The 21,217-nt window shown below is 27.6% G+C and overlaps 5 protein-coding genes across 5 annotated transcripts; 2 read left to right on the forward strand and 3 right to left on the reverse strand.

Moving 5' to 3' along the window:
* Positions 1-371: 371 nt before the first annotated feature.
* Positions 372-3,443, forward strand: GO595_009009 (heat shock protein 70; the record flags this gene model as incomplete). The annotated part of the gene is made up of 1 exon (XM_067922648.1): positions 372-3,443. One exon carries the CDS (start codon positions 372-374, stop codon positions 3,441-3,443), a length of 3,072 nt encoding a protein of 1,023 aa, XP_067770794.1.
* A 563-nt stretch (positions 3,444-4,006) lies between these two features.
* On the reverse strand, positions 4,007-5,170 carry GO595_009010 (Beige/BEACH domain containing protein; the record flags this gene model as incomplete). The annotated part of the gene is made up of 1 exon (XM_067922649.1): positions 4,007-5,170. One exon carries the CDS (start codon positions 5,168-5,170, stop codon positions 4,007-4,009), a length of 1,164 nt encoding a protein of 387 aa, XP_067770795.1.
* A 5,491-nt stretch (positions 5,171-10,661) lies between these two features.
* GO595_009011 (F-box-like/WD repeat-containing protein TBL1XR1) lies at positions 10,662-12,014 on the reverse strand (the record flags this gene model as incomplete). The annotated part of the gene is made up of 1 exon (XM_067922650.1): positions 10,662-12,014. The coding sequence occupies one exon, from the start codon at positions 12,012-12,014 to the stop codon at positions 10,662-10,664; it is 1,353 nt and encodes a 450-aa protein (XP_067770796.1).
* Positions 12,015-13,133: 1,119 nt separating this feature from the next.
* On the forward strand, positions 13,134-13,871 carry GO595_009012 (bacterial Ig-like domain protein; the record flags this gene model as incomplete). Its single annotated transcript, XM_067922651.1, has 1 exon — positions 13,134-13,871. One exon carries the CDS (start codon positions 13,134-13,136, stop codon positions 13,869-13,871), a length of 738 nt encoding a protein of 245 aa, XP_067770797.1.
* Positions 13,872-19,014: 5,143 nt separating this feature from the next.
* Positions 19,015-19,413, reverse strand: GO595_009013 (dihydrolipoamide acyltransferase; the record flags this gene model as incomplete). Its single annotated transcript, XM_067922652.1, has 1 exon — positions 19,015-19,413. One exon carries the CDS (start codon positions 19,411-19,413, stop codon positions 19,015-19,017), a length of 399 nt encoding a protein of 132 aa, XP_067770798.1.
* Between the last annotated feature and the right edge of the window lie 1,804 nt (positions 19,414-21,217).

Raw genomic sequence — 21,217 nt, forward strand, 5'->3', positions numbered from 1 at the left:
AATTTCGTATACTTCAATCTTATATTTTATTATATTATTTCTTAATAAATTTAAAATAAAAGTTAAAAGAAAAACTATAACTATTGAGCAAATTATATAATTTAGATTATAACTATCAGAAATATGTATCAATAATGTCTGAATTTGCATAAACAATTTCACGTCATTAGGAGAGAGCTTATGACCTGTTGGTCTTATTTTTGATATAATAAATGATTCATCAATGCGCCTTCTATCGTTCCTGTATTACTCAGAAATTATTTAACCGTCAATTTCAACGTTCACCTCAACTCGAGTTTGGCATATTTTGCTTTTGCGGTTTTAGAATGCAGTTTGGCATTTTTAATTGAATCATTTTTTAATTTGCTAGGATGAAAAATAACAAACGACATACAACTGTAGGTATTGATCTTGGTACCACATACTCCTCTATTTCTTTATGTATTGATGGACAAACTACAATAATTGCTGATAATTCGGGAAATTCTGCAATACCTTCATATGTTACTTTTTACAAAGATGGTATATTAGTTGGCTCTTCCGCAAAGAACTACGCGCCTATATGTCCACAAAACACAATTTTTGATTCAAAGCGTATGATTGGGCTAAAATACAAAGATATTGTAGAAGAAAAAATGTATTGGCCATTCGAAGTTGTTGAAAGAGAAAACGGACTTCCAAAAATTAAGGTTAATTGGTGCGATAAAATTCGCTTCTTCTATCCAGAACAGATTTCAGCACAAATCTTAAAACAACTTAAAACAAATGCTGAGGAATATCTTGGCTATGAAGTTGTTGATGCGGTCATTACAGTTCCAGCATCATTTAATGACGGTCAACGTCAAGCAACAAAAGATGCAGGCAAACTTGCAGGTTTAAATGTCATCCGAATTATCAATGAACCAACGGCTGCAGCTATTGCATATGGTGTTCATAACAATTCACCAGAAAAGAAGCTTGTTCTCGTGTATGACCTTGGTGGTGGTACATTTGATGTTTCAATTCTTGAAGCCGAAGACAATTGTTACACAGTCTTAGCGACAGATGGTAATATGCATCTTGGTGGTCAAGATTTTGATAACAACATGGTTAAGCATTTCATCAAAATCTTCAACGAAAAAAATAATTGCGACATCAGCAAAGATTTACGAGCGAGAAGTATATTAAAAGGTGAATGCGAAAAGGGAAAAATTAATTTAACAGGTCTTAAAACTGTACCAATCAAATGTCCAAAACTTTATAATGGAATTGATCTTGAAGCTGTTATAACACGCGAAGAATTCGAAGATATGAATAAGGATCTATTTCAAACAACATTAACCACAATTAAAAACGTTCTTATACGCATTGGAAAGACCCCTAAAGACATTGATGATATTGTCCTTGTTGGTGGTTCATCCAAAATCCCATATGTACGTAAAATGCTTAAAGCATACTTTGGAAAAGACCCACTTCGAGGCATTGATCCAGAAACAGCAGTTGCACAAGGCGCAGCACTTATAGCAGCAAATATAGCAGAAGGCGAAGAAAAGAAGTTTAAATTTAAAGATATTCTTCATCATTCTTTAGGTCTCAAAGTTGGAAGGGATCAAATGGATTTTGTATTAAAAGCAGGCAGAGATATTCCATGTAATGAAACAGCAACATATCGTACAATAGATACTAATCAAAATAGAATGGATTTAGACGTTTATGAAGGCGAAAATGTGAGTGTAACCAAAAATCAATTTCTTGGAAAAATAATGATTGAAGGTATTCCACCTGGTCCACCTGGATCACAAAAAATTGATGTTAATTTTCAAATTGATGAAAATAACATTTTGATTATTAATGGAAAATTACAAAATTCGGATCAAAATAATTTACTTGAAATTATGTTAAATAAGTCGAATCTTACTGAACAAGAAGTAATTGAAATTTCCGAACAAGAAAAAATAGATAATGAATACTTTGAGAAACTTGAAAAGACAAAAGATGATTTAATGAATTATATTAGTGAAATTAAGAATGAAATTAATAATTATGATGATAAAGACAATCAAAATATTAGAGATGCTGAAGATAAGATTAATGAACTTGAAATATGGTTTGAAAATACTGATAATGAATATACTCTTAAATCAATTAATGAAAAATTAAATCAAACGAAAGAAGTAATTCAACAATTACTTATACCAAAACCAACATATAAATTGAATATGTATATTAAACAAATAAATGGTAATGAATTAACAATTCCTTTAAGTAAACAACTTCAAAATATAAAAGCAGATATAGAAAATTGGATCAATGATAACAAAGATGTTGGCGAAGATGAAGTTACAATTAAACATAACGAAACTAAAGACAAAATCGATGATTTGTTTAACATACAAAATCAAATTAATGAATCGATTAAAGAATTCAATGAATACATTCAAAAAGAAAAAGATTCAATTGAAGAAAATCAAGAATTATATCATTATATTAAATTAGAATTACAAAAAGTAATTAATGAATCCGAAGATTTTATTGACCATGAAAAAGATAACTTCGACAATTCAAATGAAATTTCATCAAAATATAATGAAATCAAAGATAAAATCAAACATTTATATGATCAACAAGACAAATTAAAAGATTTAATTAATGAATTTAATGATTATCTTCAAAAGACAAAAGATGAAAATAACGAATTAACAAATAACATTAAACAAAAACTTGAACGATTAATTGAAGAAGGAGAAAATTATCTAAATTATGAAAAAGATAATTATAATTTGGATGATGTTAATAAGAAATATAATGAAATCAAAGATAAAGTGAATAAATTATTAAACAAAGATAAAGAAATCAAAGGAAAAATTCAACAATTTAATGAATATATCCAAAACACAAAAGATCAAATCAAAGACAATAAACAAAAGATAATCAACGAAGTTAAAGTAGAAGTTGAAAGTAAAATCGAAAATGTCGAAAATTGGTTACAAGAAGAACATAAATTAAAAGAAATCAATTCGGAATTCGATAAATTCACGCAAGATATCAAACTTTTAATTGGGGAACTTATTATTTACCCTGAGCCAACACCAACGCCAACGCCCGATAACAACGAAGAAAAGTCAGAAATCGAGATTGTAAAATCATGTTTCAATGATTACATTCAAGAAACATTGGATGACATCGATAGTGGCTGTTATAATCGCGCAGAAGTGGAGAAACAAAAAGAAGCAAAGAACGTACTGACTGAAGCGAAGAATTGGGTTAATAATGATGAGCTGTCTGTCAAAGAAGTGAACGAAAAATTGGATCAAATCAAAAAAGAAGTCCTCGATTTGATTGGAAAGCCAGACAAAAATCCACCGTATCCAAAGATGAGGCGTTTGCCAATTGTGAAAGTGACAATCGGAGCTATTTCACTTCTGGTAATCATCGAATTTATCTTCGCTTTCTTCTGTAAGTGATCCATCTGATTGGATTCATCTTTAAAAGTAAAAGATCAATAATTTTGGAAGGTGTTATTTTGTTTTTGAGATAAATAAAACATTAGAACATTGGAATTACGCAAGCAGTCGAAATGAATGAAACATTTGCTGAAGTTCTGAATAAATGGGAACAAAAGTGCAAATGTTTTTAATACATAAATAGAAAAAAAAAACTTTCGATTTCTGCAATTTGTATATAGCGATCTTCCTACGATCTTGATATCATGAATATATAATATATATACATAGTTGCATCTATGATTAAATAAATCTAAGAATAATATCACAATTAGCACAAGATAAATTTATTCTTTCATGAAAGTGACAAAAATCGACTTTTGCATGGTTTATATCGAACGATAAAGGCAACGATAAGTGATGATAGAAGCGAATTTGAAATTCAAATATTATCAAATTTTATATATAGAAATTATTCATGTCGGTTCAAATGTGACAAATATCAATTTAAGCGCACTCAAATTTTTAGCGACAACTGGTTTATAAAACATGAATTTTACATCAAAAATAAAAATATTTTTATATTATGAATTTTGTTTCGTCACCAAAGAATTTGAAGATTGTCCATAAAAGACTTCAAATTCCTTTTCGTCCTTTCCGACTATCATGATTGCCTTATCTGAAGCGCCATAAGCTCTGTCAATTCCACATTGTGGGTTTGTCTTCAAAAATACAGTACCATTCACAGAACACAAAAACAAAGTATTTTCACTCCAACACCACAAATATCCATTATCCTCATCGAACGCACAGCCATTTATTATTTCATCGAATTCTATAACTTTAATTATAACTGATCTTATGAAATCCCATAACACAACTTTTTTCTCAAATGACGTAGCACACAAATAATCCGTTTCATCAATAGCACTTGATGGTTTTGTATTAGCTACAAAGTAATTCAAGAACATTATATCAAATGGTTTCTTTTTCTTCTTATACAAAACTCTATACACAGACGACACTCCAAAGTCATGATCTATAACCAAATAATTACCATTCATTGAAGAATTGATTGAAACAGCAGACAAAAACGAAGAATCCTCGAGGATCAGGGGCACCCCTCCAATTTGAATACGTAAAACCGTTGATTTTGGCAAAATCTGTGATTTGAATTGGCAAATGAACGTTGAGCAATTTTCGGTTTTATAAACCTTAGAAATCTGCTTTTTGAATGGTTGATTTAACGGTATTTTCTTACCTGTCAACAAGTTTTTGAATGTGTTTGATATCCATCTGTTTAAGTTTATATTTGTTTTAGTGATTTCATCTCTGTTTTCTATGATTGCTTGATAAGCCTCATTCCCTTTAAATACCTCAGGTATTGTGAAATGAGCGAAAGTAAAAGAAAGAACAAATTCTTCATTACAAATATTAAAAGGATAAATCTTTTCGAAGTTTAACAAAGTTTCGGTGTACAACGAAGGGAATATAATACCATTTTCATCATCGATTAAGTTCGACGAATATCTTCCATCGATATAATTAAGTTTTAATAAGAAATCATATGAAGATATTTCGCCATTTAACCATTCTTGAAGGAAGTTTTGTAGGTTTAAATCATCGAACAAGAACTTTGTTTTAGGCGAATAATCAATTGGCTTCTTGTTCTTAAAGAATGCAAATGCATCTTTAGGTAAATCTAAAAGGGAAAACTCAGCTGTATGTTGTATGATTAAATGAAGCATGTTTTCATGTATAGAACTATGAAGGATTTCATTAGTGTTATATTTAAGTATTGGATGTCCACAAAAGAATGAATATTTTCCATATTCTTTAAGGAAAAGCGATTTAAGAAAGTCATCAAATTCTTTGGTAGGTTCATAATCATTTAATATTAAATGATGTTCTGTTTCATTATATGTGGCTAACAATAATATACAGATTTTGGTATTAAATATAAATAAAACACATTCAAACACTTGTGAATATCGTGAAAATTTGGTATTAAATGCTTTCTTAAAGATACTTTGTTTTTGATGGAAATTTATAAATGTATATAATGGTATCGTTTTAGATGTAGAGATTATTGAATTATAATAAGAAGGATTTACAAAGTCTATTAATGGTAAAAGTGGTGTTTTAGTTTTGATTTTCTCATATGGAAGTAAAGTTGCCAATTTTGTCCTATCGTCGTTCATCGGCATTTTTTCAATTAAATTCGGTTGTAAAATTCGAGAAGGATACATCGGCTGAGATAAACCTGCCAATCTTCTTTCTTGTTCTATTGAATATACATTATAATCAGAGAGGACACAAGATAACTCAGAAATCCATACATTAGAAGCAAGACTTTCACATACTCTAATTGAAGCTGTAATTGTAAAATCAAACATAAATTGTATAATTTCTTTAATTTCTTTTTCATGATAATTAATTAACTTTTTAATTATAGTTTGCTTAACATAAGGTATTGAATATTGTAAATAAATAACAAAATCATTATAATAACTATCAACATTAAAGTTAATAATATTTTGGAATTTTGATGTGAAATTATGATATAGCGGAACGATAAGCGTATTTAAATAGTTTACAAACTCATCGTCTATGTCAATTGTATTTGAAAAGAATTGTTCTTGACCGTTTTTGACGAATTGAGAAATCACATCATAAACGATTTGAGCTTGAGGATGTTTAATTTCTTTCACAAAGAACATAGCAAACGATTTTTGGGAGAAATATTCATTATATAATAACCCGAATAAATAAGAAGCATTTGGAGAGAATGAAGTAATATGAGGATATAATAATATAAACAAAAACAAAGAAAATTTCTTTTTACGATTTAATTGTTGATCGCCCAAAATATTAATTGATCTTCCAAGTGTTGATAACGAATTAATGTTAACGAATTGGAATAATATTCCAAATAATACACGTATTGATCTAATAACAATTTTTTGATTAAATTTCGATAAAACTTTTTCGATGAAATCAAACAAAGTAGAAATTAAATTCTGTTTAAAGTGATTTGAAACACTTAAAACTTTTGATATAATACATAAAACACAAGAAATCGATTCAGGTTTAATATCCTTTAAGTATAATGTAAGAGATTCTAATAAATCTGGTAAAATTTTCATCATCAATTGAAAAGGAATTTCTTCGTATTGAAAAGGCGAAAAAAATAAAATGGAATTTAACATATTAACTAAATGATTTAATTGTTGATTAATATTACTTGTGATGAAAGAAAGCATAAATTGATGATAATTCATTTTACATAACAAGATAATTTTATCTTCAATAGTTATTTCATTATTTTGATTTAATTTTACATTACATTTAATGATACAATTATTAATTTGTTTAATTATTTCATTTATTGATTTGGTCTCTAAAAAGTTTTGATCATTAAAATTTGTTGTTAATGAATATAATTTATTATCAATATTAAAATCATTAATTAATATTTGACAAAAACGATTATATATAATATCTTTCTCTTCAATATTTATATTATCTTCTAAATTCGTTGGGATTTCGATTTGATCAATCGATAATATAAATGGACAATAAATGACTATCGGATTAATTATATCATTTGAAGGAATTGTTTTTATTGGAATTGACTTAAATAATGACGAAAGAATATTAAATCCATCGATAACAAATTTTTCTAAAAATGGAATTAAATCTTTTTCTTGTTTAGTAGAATAACTATACGATAATATAATCGAACCACATAAAACTAATGAAATTGTTGGTACTAAAGCTTTTTCATATGAAATTCTTGAATTAGAAAACAAGTTTAATAATGAAATTTCATTATCATCGAAACTATTTGATTTATTATTCATTGTTAATAATGAAAATAGACCAATCCAAATTGATTTTTGATCAATAACTCGATCTATTTGTAATGGTATATCATATTCGAAATTAGGAAAAGCTGATTTTAAGTCAAACAAAATTTGGAATAATATAAATATTTCATCAGATGTACCATATGATAATATATGATCAATTAATTCTTGACTAAAATAATTAGTCTCAAGTAATGATCGATGTTTTTCAATTGATTTTAATAATAAAGTTCGTTGTAATGAAGTAAAATAATTCATAGATTCATTCTGTGATTTTATTGAGAATACATATAATAAAACAAATTTAATTTTATCTTCCATTTTATATTTAAAGAATATATTTATCATAAATTCAAAAAATTCTTCAACTGGATATGTCTTAGGATAAACAGTTGATATTAATACTAAATAAAATAAACATGTTTTCCTTATGAAATATTTGTTAGCTAATTCTTTTGTCTTTAAGTTCTTTGTAATTAAAAATAAAATTGTTTTAACAGAATCAGGTAAAATTTTCATCCATAATTCAACATCAAGTGTTAATGAATATATTCGTTTTATTATTTCATCTTCTGGTAAATTTTGGAATATGAAATCAATAATTAAAGTGAAATGTTGTGTATTTAAATTAGAACTTAATATCTTTATTGTATATATGAAATAATCCCAAAAATTCGGGACTTTAAAGTTATTAATTTTCAAAAAGTTTAATGATATATTTATTAATTTATATAATGTGTTAGAATCATTAGTTTTAGATATTAATTTAAAAAATCTTGATAAAAAAATTGGTATTTTTAAAAAGTATAAAAATCCTTGATAAGGTACTAATGTAGTATTTTTACCAATTTGAAATTCTTTTAAATGTGAACCTAATAAAATACAATTTTTAAATTTTCCTATATTACCAGGACCATTTTTAATGATATCATCAATTATTTTATTTGGAGTTTTAACTTGTTCCATAAAACATTGGATATTTGATGATAAAAACCATGGAGAATCAACAAACTCATCTTTAACACCAAATATTGTTGTTGAAATTTTGATTTCATTTGATATATGAAATTTTTGATCATCAATTAATATATTTAATGTTTCTCCATGATAATTTATCGGATTTGTTGTAACAAATATTAAATGCCATTGATTAACTTTAAAGTTTTGAATAACTTTTTGTATTTTTTTGTATTTTATTGTTAAAGTTTCATTCTCTATTTCAATTAATATTGAACCTGCTTGAAACATATTTAAAGGTTTTATAAAATTCGAAGATGATTTAAACCAAAAATATATCGAATAATATGGAATATTAATTTCGATATAAGAAAATTGTTTATTTGGAAAGAATTCATATAAAGGGAAATGATCAGAATTAACATCAACGAATTCGGAAATGTTTTCAGGATTTTTTAACATTGAAGAAGCAGTTTCTAAAGTTAAATATCTATTTGCTATTTTTGATAAATTAATTTGTGTATTATTAATCTTTTGATACATTGGTATTGCATATTTACCAATATTTACATAATCGAATTGAGATCGAGTATCTATAGGTTGATTTAAGAATGGTATTAATGCTGGTAATGTAAATGGTTCTTTTTTATTATTACCATTAAACATTTGTAAATATAATTGATTACTCATATGGAATAAAGGATGTTCTATATTTAACTTTAATAACATTTCATTTAACTTCTTTTTAAATCCATTCGTTGCTAAAAATATAACAAAATTTGTTAAATCTTGATCAGTAAATTCAGGATTTCCAAATAATGGCTCAAGTAATAAAAGTCCATTAATTTTTATAATCAATGATATCATAAAAGAATTACCTACAACTAAAGACATAACAGATGCAAATAATTCTCGTGAATAAGCTTCGGGTAACTTCTTAAAAAACATTATGAATTGTGCTTCTTCTGGATTTATAGTTAACATATTAGTAATAAGTTTTATAAATAAATCTATTGGTATTATATATTTCGATGTTGACATTAATTTCGATATTAAAATAGGCTTTTGATCAATACTTTTTGTATAAATAAATATTAAAAGGTTTTGAAATGAGATAAATTTGCTTAAAATTGTTCCTAATTCTTCAGATGTTAAATCAGCTAAATAAAAGTTAATTAATGAATTTATGGATTCTTCATCTGTTGATATTAAATTGTCTGTAAGCATCTTTTGTAAGATTGGATCAAGTAATTCAAATTCAGGCTTTAAAAAATTTAATAATTTCAAAAAAATGGTTGTAACGGATTCAAAATTACAATTAACTAATCCTGAAAATAATTGTATTAACATCGGCTTAAAGCCATCTATCCTAAAATGTGTATATGAAAAAATATCAACAAAATGGAAATAACGGTTCATCTTTTTGATGTTGATCGTATCGTCGTTTACCAATTCAATTAAAACCGAAAACATGAAATTATAAACGGATTTGGAAGAATATGAATTATTAAGCTGAAGAGAGATGAATTGGGAAACAGGTTGATTTGGTAAACATGATTCTTTATAGTCATGACTCTTCATAAGCCTTATAAAGATTATTTTAAAATCATCAGTATCTGTTGAAATAGATTGGAAAATAGTAAAAATTCCATTGACTTTAAGAAGATTATTCATAATTGGACAATAAAATGAAAACTTTTGAATGAAAATGGAGAAAAAATTTAAGACATTAAGAAGTGGTTGTTTGTTTAATACTTTTTGTTTTATAAAGTCATGAATATTGGTTACTATTTCCGATGCATGTTGAAGATTAGAATTGTTTTTGAATTGAATAAGATCAAATGAATTATTAAACATTTCAATATATGCTTGATATTTTTCATCTATGAATACTGTTGTAACTAGTTCAACAATACATGGATCAAGAACATAATCAAATAAAAAGTCTGGTAAATTTATTAAATGAGAAAAAAGTTTAAGAGCATTAGCTTTTATGTCTTGATTTTCGGTTTCTTCCATTATGTACTTAAAGAGCATAGTTGTTTTTGGTGTAATAGGTAATTTCTTATGAACAAATGAAAATACTAAAAAAGAAGAATAAATTTCATTAATAACATCTGGGTTTGTTATATATGTTTGAAATTTGTTTGTTATCTTTTCACATAAAATCCAACTAGCTTTTTTGTAATCTTGATTTTCAAGATCGTCTTCAATTATTCGAGAAAACATCTTTATAAATCGAATAAGGGAAACATCGTTGAGATTAATATCATTGTTTTGGAGAAGTTGATTTATTGTCGAAGTAAAAAAAGTGATATCGCTATTTCCCTCTTCCATTTCAACGTTAAGATTAAACGGCTAAAAGACGATAGACTCAATTGTAAAGCATTCAAAGGTGTATTTCATAAAGATTTTATTGTAAATAAGACATTAAAGGAATAACTGCAACATTCGAATCTTCAAAACAAGCAGCAACATAATTTCCAGATGGGTCCCATTTTATATCAAAAAGAGGACTTGACCCTTGGAAAGAAGCGACCAAATTTCCCGTTTCTAGATCGGAAACAACAATAAGCCCACTATTTCCACCAGAAACCAAGAATTTTCCATTTGAAGTCATTGACAAAGAAATCACATTTCCTAAATGATGATAAATTTCTCTAATCAATTCTCCAGATATAGCATCACACATATAAACAAATCCGTCATGTGACGATGATATAACCAAATTACTGTAAACAGGTGACCATTTCAAACAAGTAATACCACTTTGATGGTATTGCAAAACGGTTATTGTTGTAAATTGTGGGGTGACCCAAATTCGTATCGTATTATCTTCACTTCCAGATGCAAGTAAAGAAGAATCACAATTCCATGCTACAACACTAACATGATTTGTATGTCCTCCTAATAAAAAATGGTCTCCTTTTACCGAGCAAATTCCAACTGTTCTATCGCCTGAACCTGCTGCAAATGTTGTGTTATCTTTCCACGCAATATCTAAAATTGCTTCTTCTGAATTAAAAACATGTTCAACTGATAATGTATTAACATTCCATAGAACAGTTGTTTTATCTGCACTCCAGGAAACTAAATATGTGCCTGCTGGATTAAATTTTATATTAAAAACGCTTTTTGTATGTTCGCGAAATTCGCCAATTAATGTTCCGCTACCTTTATATATACGTACAAAATAATCAAAAGAACCAGCTGCAAATAAATCGCTGTTGGAACTCCAATCAATGGAAGAGATTCCATGTTCTTCTGGATTCTGATTTGATGTTTGAATGATTTGATTTCCTGTGTATTTACCATCTCCTAGATACCAGATAATAATAGAACCATCTTCACTTCCAGAAGCAAGACTTTTGCCATCTGAAGACCAATCACAAGCATAAACTATCTTTTTGTGACCGTGAAGAATTAATGAATTTGAGGCATCTAGTTTTAAAAATGAACGGATATGTGGATTATAATTTGATGAAAAGATATGCGCATCATCTGCAAACATTTCTTCGATTTCATTGATAGATTTATGTAATGGATGTTCGGGATTTGATTTAGCTTCTTTAATGATTTTTTCAAGTCTGTTAAATAAAAGCGCTTTTTGAAGTAAAGTTATAAGAGTATTTGATGGAATCTGTGAATCTGTAGAATCAAAACTATCTAACATAGATTCTTTCTTAAAAATAAAGGCCGAATGTTGAAAGCCATTTTCGTTCATGTAACGCCATATGATTTTATTGATTTCTTGTGGAAGCGCCATCCGAACCTGGATTTTGACAAACGTTCTCGAAAAATAAAGTATACAAACATGACATCACAAAACTGTCCAACACTTCACCCCAATTTGAGAGTTCGCACAATTTAGTTTAAAATTAGTTTGTTTATTCTAAAGATAAAAATAACACACTTTAAATGCGCACATAAAAATTAATATATGAAATTAATTTGCATCGAAATGATATCATAAAATTTTTGCATTTTATCAAGAGTGGAATGATGTTAAAATAATACTATTTTTCATGCATTAGAAATTTTTGTTGATAAAATTTATTTAATGTAAAGTGATGCAGAAAGGTTTCCCAAACAGATCTTCAGTTTTTGAATATAAATCCGATGATTTTTCATTCATTCGATTCTATCGTTGGGAAATTTTTTTCAAATTTGGGGTTAACAAAGAATAGGAAACACTTTTTTAGTACTATTGTTTGATATAAATCAATACTGATACAGAATTAATTAATATTCTAATTTATGAATTCATTATTTTTATTTGTTATTTTTAGTCTAAGTCAATTTACATAAAAAAGAAAAATATGATAAATTCATGAAGAAATCACATGAAATATTAAAGCATTATGAAGAACTACTTAAATAAAATGTTAAATCATTAACAGGACAAGTCAATAAAAATCCAAAAAATGATTAAATATTGCTAAATTGAACTAATTTGAATGTACAAATAAAATGTTGATTTTGCCTTCCTTATATATCCTTAGTATAAGTTCTGATAGAACATCTCAGGTTCTTCTATTTCTTCATATTTTCCGAAGAACTAATACTGAATGCAAAATACAATACAACATATGCAAATGGGGCTGGTGGAGTTTATCTCAATTGGACAATTAATGATCAAGAAAAAAATCAAACTGATTCTTATAAAATATTTTTGGAAACGAAAAGCGGCTGGGAACCAGTTAGCACGCACAAATGGGGAACTACTATAAATGTTTTGAATATTTATCCATCATATAGTATCACTGGTACAGCTTTGATTAACATTGATGAATGCTATCCTTTTTTAACAAATGAAGAAGTATATATGAGCTTTACGTCTGGTTCTATATCAAATTATCCCAAATCAGCTTCTTTAAAAGTTTGGATGGAAGGTGGCTATATTGAAAACGATAATTACGATGCTTGTGGTGCTGATTCTAATGGTGAACAAATTATTGATGTAACACTCAAATCTATAGATGATTTTGAAAAAGAGTTGGAAAACTCCAATCAAACATGGTTGTACCATTTTGATGTAACTGCTTTTGGATTTTGGGATTATAGTGACTGCTACTCAATCAAAACAGAAACAGCAGAAGGAGTTATCAGTGATTACATTAAAAAAGGATATGGCTTTATTACTGGACATGATTCGATCACCTCTGGTTTTGAAGATGATAAAGGTAATGCCGAAGGTATCGTTGCTATTCGAAAGTTGTTCAATATTACAGTTAAAGAACATGATAAAGATTATTTCAATTACATACAGTCTGACAAAATAGAAGTTCACAAGCAAGGATTACTATTAATGTACCCATGGAACCTCATTAATAGGGAAGAAGAAGATGAATCAAATAATTTTTCTCACACTTCGCATCATAAAGCTCATGGTGATATTTGGTTTTCATTTGCTAGTACCCCCGAATATGATACAACCAAGTGCAATGAAACAGATAATTTCTATCTTATCACATTTGGAAACACAGCAATGGTTCAAACAGGTCACACTGGTTCGGCAACATCTTTTGAACGAAAAATCCTTGCCAACACTATATTTTATCTTAAGCAAAGAACTAATGAAACTGAGTTTGAAGATCATTATCTTAATTTGCCTGACACATAGCAACCAGAAATTAATGACATAGTAATAGATCAAGCAAATTATTTAATAACAATTGAAGCAAATGTTGGTACACAATATACATTTAAAGTTGTTGCATATAATAGTACAGGCCAAAGCATCAATGAGTCAGAAGTTGTTGTTAATGTTACAAAAGGAATCGCTTATTATAATTATACATATAGCGCTAATGCTAATTGTGAGTTACATGATTTAACAAATATAACTTATGATAATACTATTAAATTTACAACTAATGATGTTGTGGATCAAATGTATCTTCATGTTGCTTAAACAGATAATAAAAATATCACAGGAAATATTACTACAGTTCGACTAAATTTCTCCACGAATACATTTTCCCAATCGAATACATATTCACAGTCGAATACATTTACTCAATCAAATTCATTTTCAGAGTCAAACACGTTTACACAGTCCAACACATTTTCTGAATCAAATACATATACGAAGTCGAATTCATTTACAAATTCTAATTCATTTTCAGAGTCCAATTCTTTCACTTCTTCATTTCCATTTGGTGCGTCACTCAGTTTTTCGTTTATTCTCACAATATATTCGTCTGACATAAGTTCATTTACCCAAATTATCCGCACTCAGTATTTATCCGATTCGACATTAATATTTTATGAATATTCAATTATTCACATGACTACAATCATTAGTTTTTATTCAGATTATTATACATTTGTATTTCAATCTTTATATCGTATTAGTGATGAACCTGTTTTAAACAGTGTATCTCTTATTGGGATTATATGTGGATCTATAGCTTTAGTGTTAATCATCATTGGTGTTATGGTTTGGTTATTTAGAATTAGTAAAAAAGATAAATCAGATTCGGAACTTAATGGAAAGTTTAGTGATTCGTTAAGTTCCAATTTAGAAAAAGAACAGCAATATGAAATGATACAAACAATAGGAGAAATGGCAAAAGAAGATGATGATCAATGGATGTAATGTTTGAATAAAGTATAGATATCGTTTATTCCTAATATTAAATTTTCAAAATTATTCGTTGTACTAAAACTTTATCCATCTATAAAAAGTTTAGAACAGCATTTGTTTGAACTCAATTACATAATTAATGTTCCATGGAATCATGATTTTAAAATTCATTTTATATCAATGTCGGAGTAAAAAATGTAAGTAATTTTGAATATGATAATTACCTACAGTTGAAGATTTCTAGTGACTTCGTAAAAATGCCAAAATAAAATCAAGGTTCCAATTCTATTTCAAAATAAAATCATTTGTTCTTCAATATATGTTTAATATATTTTTATATAAAAAATACACAATGTAGATTTGCTGTATTAAGAACGAACTAATTCAAAATGAAATTTCTCCCTAAAGTGTATTATCAAAATGGTTGCAACTGCTACATAACACAAAATATTTAATGTTTTTTTGTTTTCTGTGCATATTCTTGTGCTGACACAATTTTCTTCTGGATTTTCAAGGGGCATTGGAATTTTCGGAAGTTGACCGTAGCGTGTGAGTTTAAACTGAAATTTCTTATTTGGTTTTTTTGGTGAATAAAACCCAATTTTCTTTACTTTACAGAAAAAATTTCAGTTCGAAGTCCAATTATTCAATAACTGTACAATCATGTTTTTTGATGGTTTCTCTCAATTTCTCGCCTGAGGCGAATCATTGACGAAATAATTCAAAGGAAATAAGAAATGCCATATTATTTGAAATCATTTTACACTTTTTCAAAAGTGCTATGGTTTCGAACGATCAATATTGGTTAAAATCAATTTTTCAACAGGTTTAAAATCAAACCGTTGTTGGCTGCATTCAAAATTCAATGATTTGTTAATTGTATTGAAATTAACTTTTTGTATGTTTTAATTCATCGTGTTTTCTTGGTTGCGGACGATGTCTTCTTCTTTCTTTTATTTTTTGACAGGATTTTAATACAATTTAATTATGGAACTATCTGTCACTTTTTATTAGAAAACATTGAGTTTCAGCTTTGTGAACATCTTCCGATCGCAAAAATCATAAAACATGCATCAGCAAAAGTTTAACCAATGAAATAATCAAAAGGCGAAGCGGTTGAAGCTCTCTGTATCGTTTTTGACTGATTTATCAATAAGTTTCTCAAGTTTTCTCACGAATGTGTTATTTCTTCTTGGCTTTCCCCGTGCATTTCTTTTGCTCGTTACAAATCTCTCCACAAAATTCAGGTTTAAAGATTTTTGATGATCAATTATTCATTTCTCAAACTTTCAAACATTACACTTGCCTTACTTCGAAATCCAAAGAGGACATATACTTTACATCCTCATCCCATGAAAAAGCGAATATATCCATTAAAGTAACAAATTTTATTATTCTAAAAGATAATGAAACCTATACATTCAATATCAGTGCAGGAAAATATCATTGGCATTTCCCTTCATTAGAATTACCAATTTCATATGTTAAACATTATTTCAAATTCTTTTCTTTTGTACTTAATCATTTTACATTAAAAGAACACTTAGCATTTTCAATGAATAATATTTTCATAAAGAAAATGTTCAAATTCATTCAAGTTATTCAAGTTCTGATGCATAACATTTTTATTTTGGGATTTTTATTATTTTTTGAAATTAAACTTTTAATGAACAAATTGAAAACATGCGAAAAGAAAAAACAAAAAAATATTTTAATTTTTGTTATATTTTTCATAAATTCATTTCAAATATTATATGATAATAACTCAACATTAATAATAACAAATTTAAATGATTTTGAACAAATTGATCAATATAAAAACGTCACGAAATTTGTAAACATTAGTGAAGGAATTTATTCGATTCCAGGTGATGTATTTTCAGGATGGCCATTAGTTATTTCAGTTAATTTTGGTAATTCTATATCAGATATTGGTGGTTATGTGTTTTTGTCATGTTCTAATTTAGAAAGGATAATATTTGGCGGAAATGTTACAACGATTGGTGGTTCAGCATTTTCATTGTGTTCATCCATCAAAAGCATTACAATTCCAAATTCAGTCACAAAAATTGGAAGTTCAGCATTTTCATTATGTTCTAATTTAAGAATATTAACACTTGGGTCTGGAATAAGAGAAATTGGAGAATCAGCATTTGGTAATTGTAATTCACTTGAATGCATTTATTATTATGGAGATACAGAACCAAATATTGGAGAAGGTGCATTTTATAATGTTACAACAAGTGTTATCACATATCCAACATATGTAGGAAGTAAATTTGGAAATTTAGATGTTGACAAAGACAACGCAGAAGGAAACTGCAGCCCGATTGCAACAATTTCATTTTCTTCATCACACACATTCAGTCGAAGTAATACATTCACTGGATCATATCAAAGTGATTTAACATTTTCATTTTCATATACATTAACATATACATTGACAATTACAAATTCATTTACTTATTCTGAAACGAAAACAAGATCACTTTCATTGTCCATATTTAATTCAACATTTTCTTATGTTGAAACAGAATTTATTTATTATGATTACACAGTTATTATGTATTCGACATATTATAATTATTATTCAAATTTCATTACAATGTTTCACACGAACATTTTACAAACAAATGGACTTACAACTAATGCATTGATTGGAATTATTTGCGGATCAATTGCATTTGTGTTAATAATTGTTGGAATTGTTATATTCTTAATAAAAAGTAATAACAAAAAAGTAAAATCGACATCGAAATTACAATTTAAGGATACAACTACATCAAGTACAAAACAAATGGAGGACGTAAATACTTTAGTTGAAGATATTGTTCAAGAAGATGAAGACAATTGGCTATAATTTGATGTAAAATAAAATATATTTTTTATTTGATATATCGTAATATAAAAAAATATGAAATGATTCGTAATGAGAAATGATAATATTTGAAATGTTAATCGATTAACAATTTGTTTATATATATTAATATTGTTTTGAGGTAAAAATGTGATTATATTAAAGCAGACACTTTTCATTGATAAATGATTTATAGTTTGTAATAGAAATTTAAATTTAAGTACTCCCTTTTGGTATCATTGGTTATTAGTTAATTATCAATTTTTTAAATATAACAATAATTATAAATATTAATATTATAATTACATTGGGAATTTTTATTTTTTTCAAAATATTTTGAATCATCCAAATTCGATTGTTTACAATTATCTAACAGCGGTTTATATCAAATAGTTTCTTCGGAAAAAAATCGATTTTAGTTCAGGGCTTAGGTTGAAAATCAAAGGAAACAAAGCCAAAAATGCTGTTGCTGTTGCTCTATTTTTCATGAATTCTTTTCAAATATTTTTCGATGATTGTAATTTTACACTTTTAATAGTTAATTCATATGAATTCATTTGCAAAATCAGTTACATATATTCATTTTTGTAACACTGTAAATCATATCGGAAATTCAGTATTTTTATCATACTCATATTTTGGAGGAAATGTTACAACAATTCGTAATTCAGCATTTTCATTTTGTCCATCACTAATAAATGCTACACTTCCGAATTCGGTTCAAAACATTGAGATTCAGCGTTTTCTAATTGTTATAATTTAACAATATTAACACTTGGAACATAACTAAAAGAAGCCAGCGACACCGAATGACGTAACCTTTTATAATTTTGGCAATTCAGAACCGTATATTGTCATCAGTTATTACATATTTAACAATATTTGGACATTTCCAGTGAATAATGAATATGCTGTGGTGCGTGTTCACCAATTTCAACACATTCATTTACAAAATCGAATACATTTTCAATTTCTAATTCATTTACACGACAACGCACAGTCACAAAATTTAATACTTTTTATGAGCTGAAGTATTTTTTCTTCTCTTTGTTTTCTATAATATTAATTGACATTCTTCACATTATTATATTAAAAGCATTATTAAAGAATTAGACTAATTTTTAGTTATTCAAAAATATATTTCGAAATTTATGGAATCCCATCAAAAGCTAAAGAGAATAACTTTACAAAGCGAAGTATTGCTCCTGACCAAAACGATCGATATCGTCCACACAATAGTCGTCATTAAGGTAATAAACTCAATAAATGTTTTTAGCAAAACGTGATTTATAAAGACAAAGAACCAAATCTAAACAATACCTAAATTTGGCGAGCGAGTCTTGCAGTTTCGTAGCAACGCTTTTCGAAATCATCTTTATCAACAAACACCCTTGTATGTTTTGCTGTTCCCACAATCCCTTTTTCGTCCGATGCTTCAATTTCAAAATGAATACCATCTTTATCAATATCAACAATTCTTGATATAACAGAAACATTAGAGCCTAACCTTGAAGGTCTTTGATAAAACAATTTCATTTTTGCGCTTATCGATGTTTGTCCACTAATAAGGCATGCAATCTCTACTGCTTTGCACGATGCTTCCTCCATCAACGATGAACGCACAGCAGTTGATAAAGCGTTTACAAAGCCGGCCTTTAGGTTTGTTGCAAGGTGTTCGTTTTTCACCTGAATTGTTACTTTTCCTGTAGAATCAGCCATATTTTAACGATATGCGTCAATATAATATAATTACAATTAATTTAGAAGTATTTAGATATGGACCTTAATACTTACACACATACATTAATATATTTCATTTAAAAATATGATAAATCTTGAAGGAAATGTTTAATATGTCATTAAAAATTCATATCTCTTGAAATTAATGAAATTTAATAACTTAAAACATGTTTACCACCAACAAAGATGTATCATTACGACCACCAGACTCAGTTTTATCGCGTGCATTCATTATATTATTTAAAAGTGACTTTATAATCATTTCAAGCGCCACCTTTTGTAGGAGCCTTTAATTATTGAAATAAAATTTCAGGTTAAATTGAAAAACTTCAAAAAAAACAACAACAAATTTCTTATATGTTAACCGTATGATTTTTAACTTTTGTATTAGCCGATGTGTATTTGGTTAAGGCCTTCGACTATATCAGGTCTTGAATCATGAGAATTCTTCATTTGCTGCTCGTTTCGTCCATTACAAAGCAATTTAGTAACAGTATTATACCAGAAAGCCCATTCCTTACGACTATAAAAATATCAAATATGAAAAAGAGCCTTTGCAAAGAAGGACTTGCGCATGGGCACAGTGCAGAAGATCCATTCGTTGAGATTCATTACCAGAATTTTGATATATTTAACAAGAATTCTATTTTCTTTAAAACCAGTTTATTTCCAGATTTCTTGGCTCGTACAGAGAACACATTAGTTGTGCTTCAAATATTTAATGACAAATTAAAATTATCAGTATCATATTTTACAATTACCCAAAATAAATCATTTATAGCCAGTATGCTGACTGAAGGTAATACATCAATGCAAACCATGAAAAGATGTTATGAGAATCTATCTTTGACCCAGAGTAAATTTCTTTGTTTTTCATTGATGCAAAACGATAAAAAAGACCGACCACTTAAATTCAATGCTTTTGCTCGTTTAACCGCCGTTTTTTCAATGATATTAGTGGTTTATGTCAATATTTTTCAGAAAAAACCACTTTTTCTTCAGAAATTTTTGTTGACCAATTACAAATTGAAAACATGCGAAAAGAAAAAACAAAAAAATATTTTAATTTTTGTTATATTTTTCATAAATTCATTTCAAATATTATATGATAATAACTCAACATTAATAATAACAAATTTAAATGATTTTTGAACAAATTGATCAATATAAAAACGTCACGAAATTTGTAAACATTAGTGAAGGAATTTATTCGATTCCAGGTGATGTATTTTCAGGATGGCCATTAGTTATTTCAGTTAATTTTGGTAATTCTATATCAGATATTGGTGGTTATGTGTTTTTGTCATGTTCTAATTTAGAAACGATTATATTTGGCGGAAATGTTACAACGATTGGTGGTTCAGCATTTTCATTGTGTTCATCCATCAAAAGCATTACAATTCCAAATTCAGTCACAAAAATTGGAAGTTCAGCATTTTCATTATGTTCTAATTTAAGAATATTAACACTTGGGTCTGGAATAAGAGAAATTGGAGAATCAGCATTTGGTAATTGTAATTCACTTGAATGCATTTATTATTATGGAGATACAGAACCAAATATTGGAGAAGGTGCATTTTATAATGTTACAACAAGTGTTATCACATATCCAACATATGTAGGAAGTAAATTTGGAAATTTAGATGTTGACAAAGACAACGCAGAAGGAAACTGCAGCCCGATTGCAACAATTTCATTTTCTTCATCACGCACATTCAGTCGAAGTGATACATATTCTGATTCAAATACATTTTCAGCGCCGCATTCATTCACTAGTAATAAT

This window comes from Histomonas meleagridis, assembly GCF_020186115.1.
Source record: "Histomonas meleagridis strain 2922-C6/04-10x chromosome Unknown contig_82, whole genome shotgun sequence".
Taxonomy (NCBI): Eukaryota; Parabasalia; order Tritrichomonadida; family Dientamoebidae; genus Histomonas; species Histomonas meleagridis.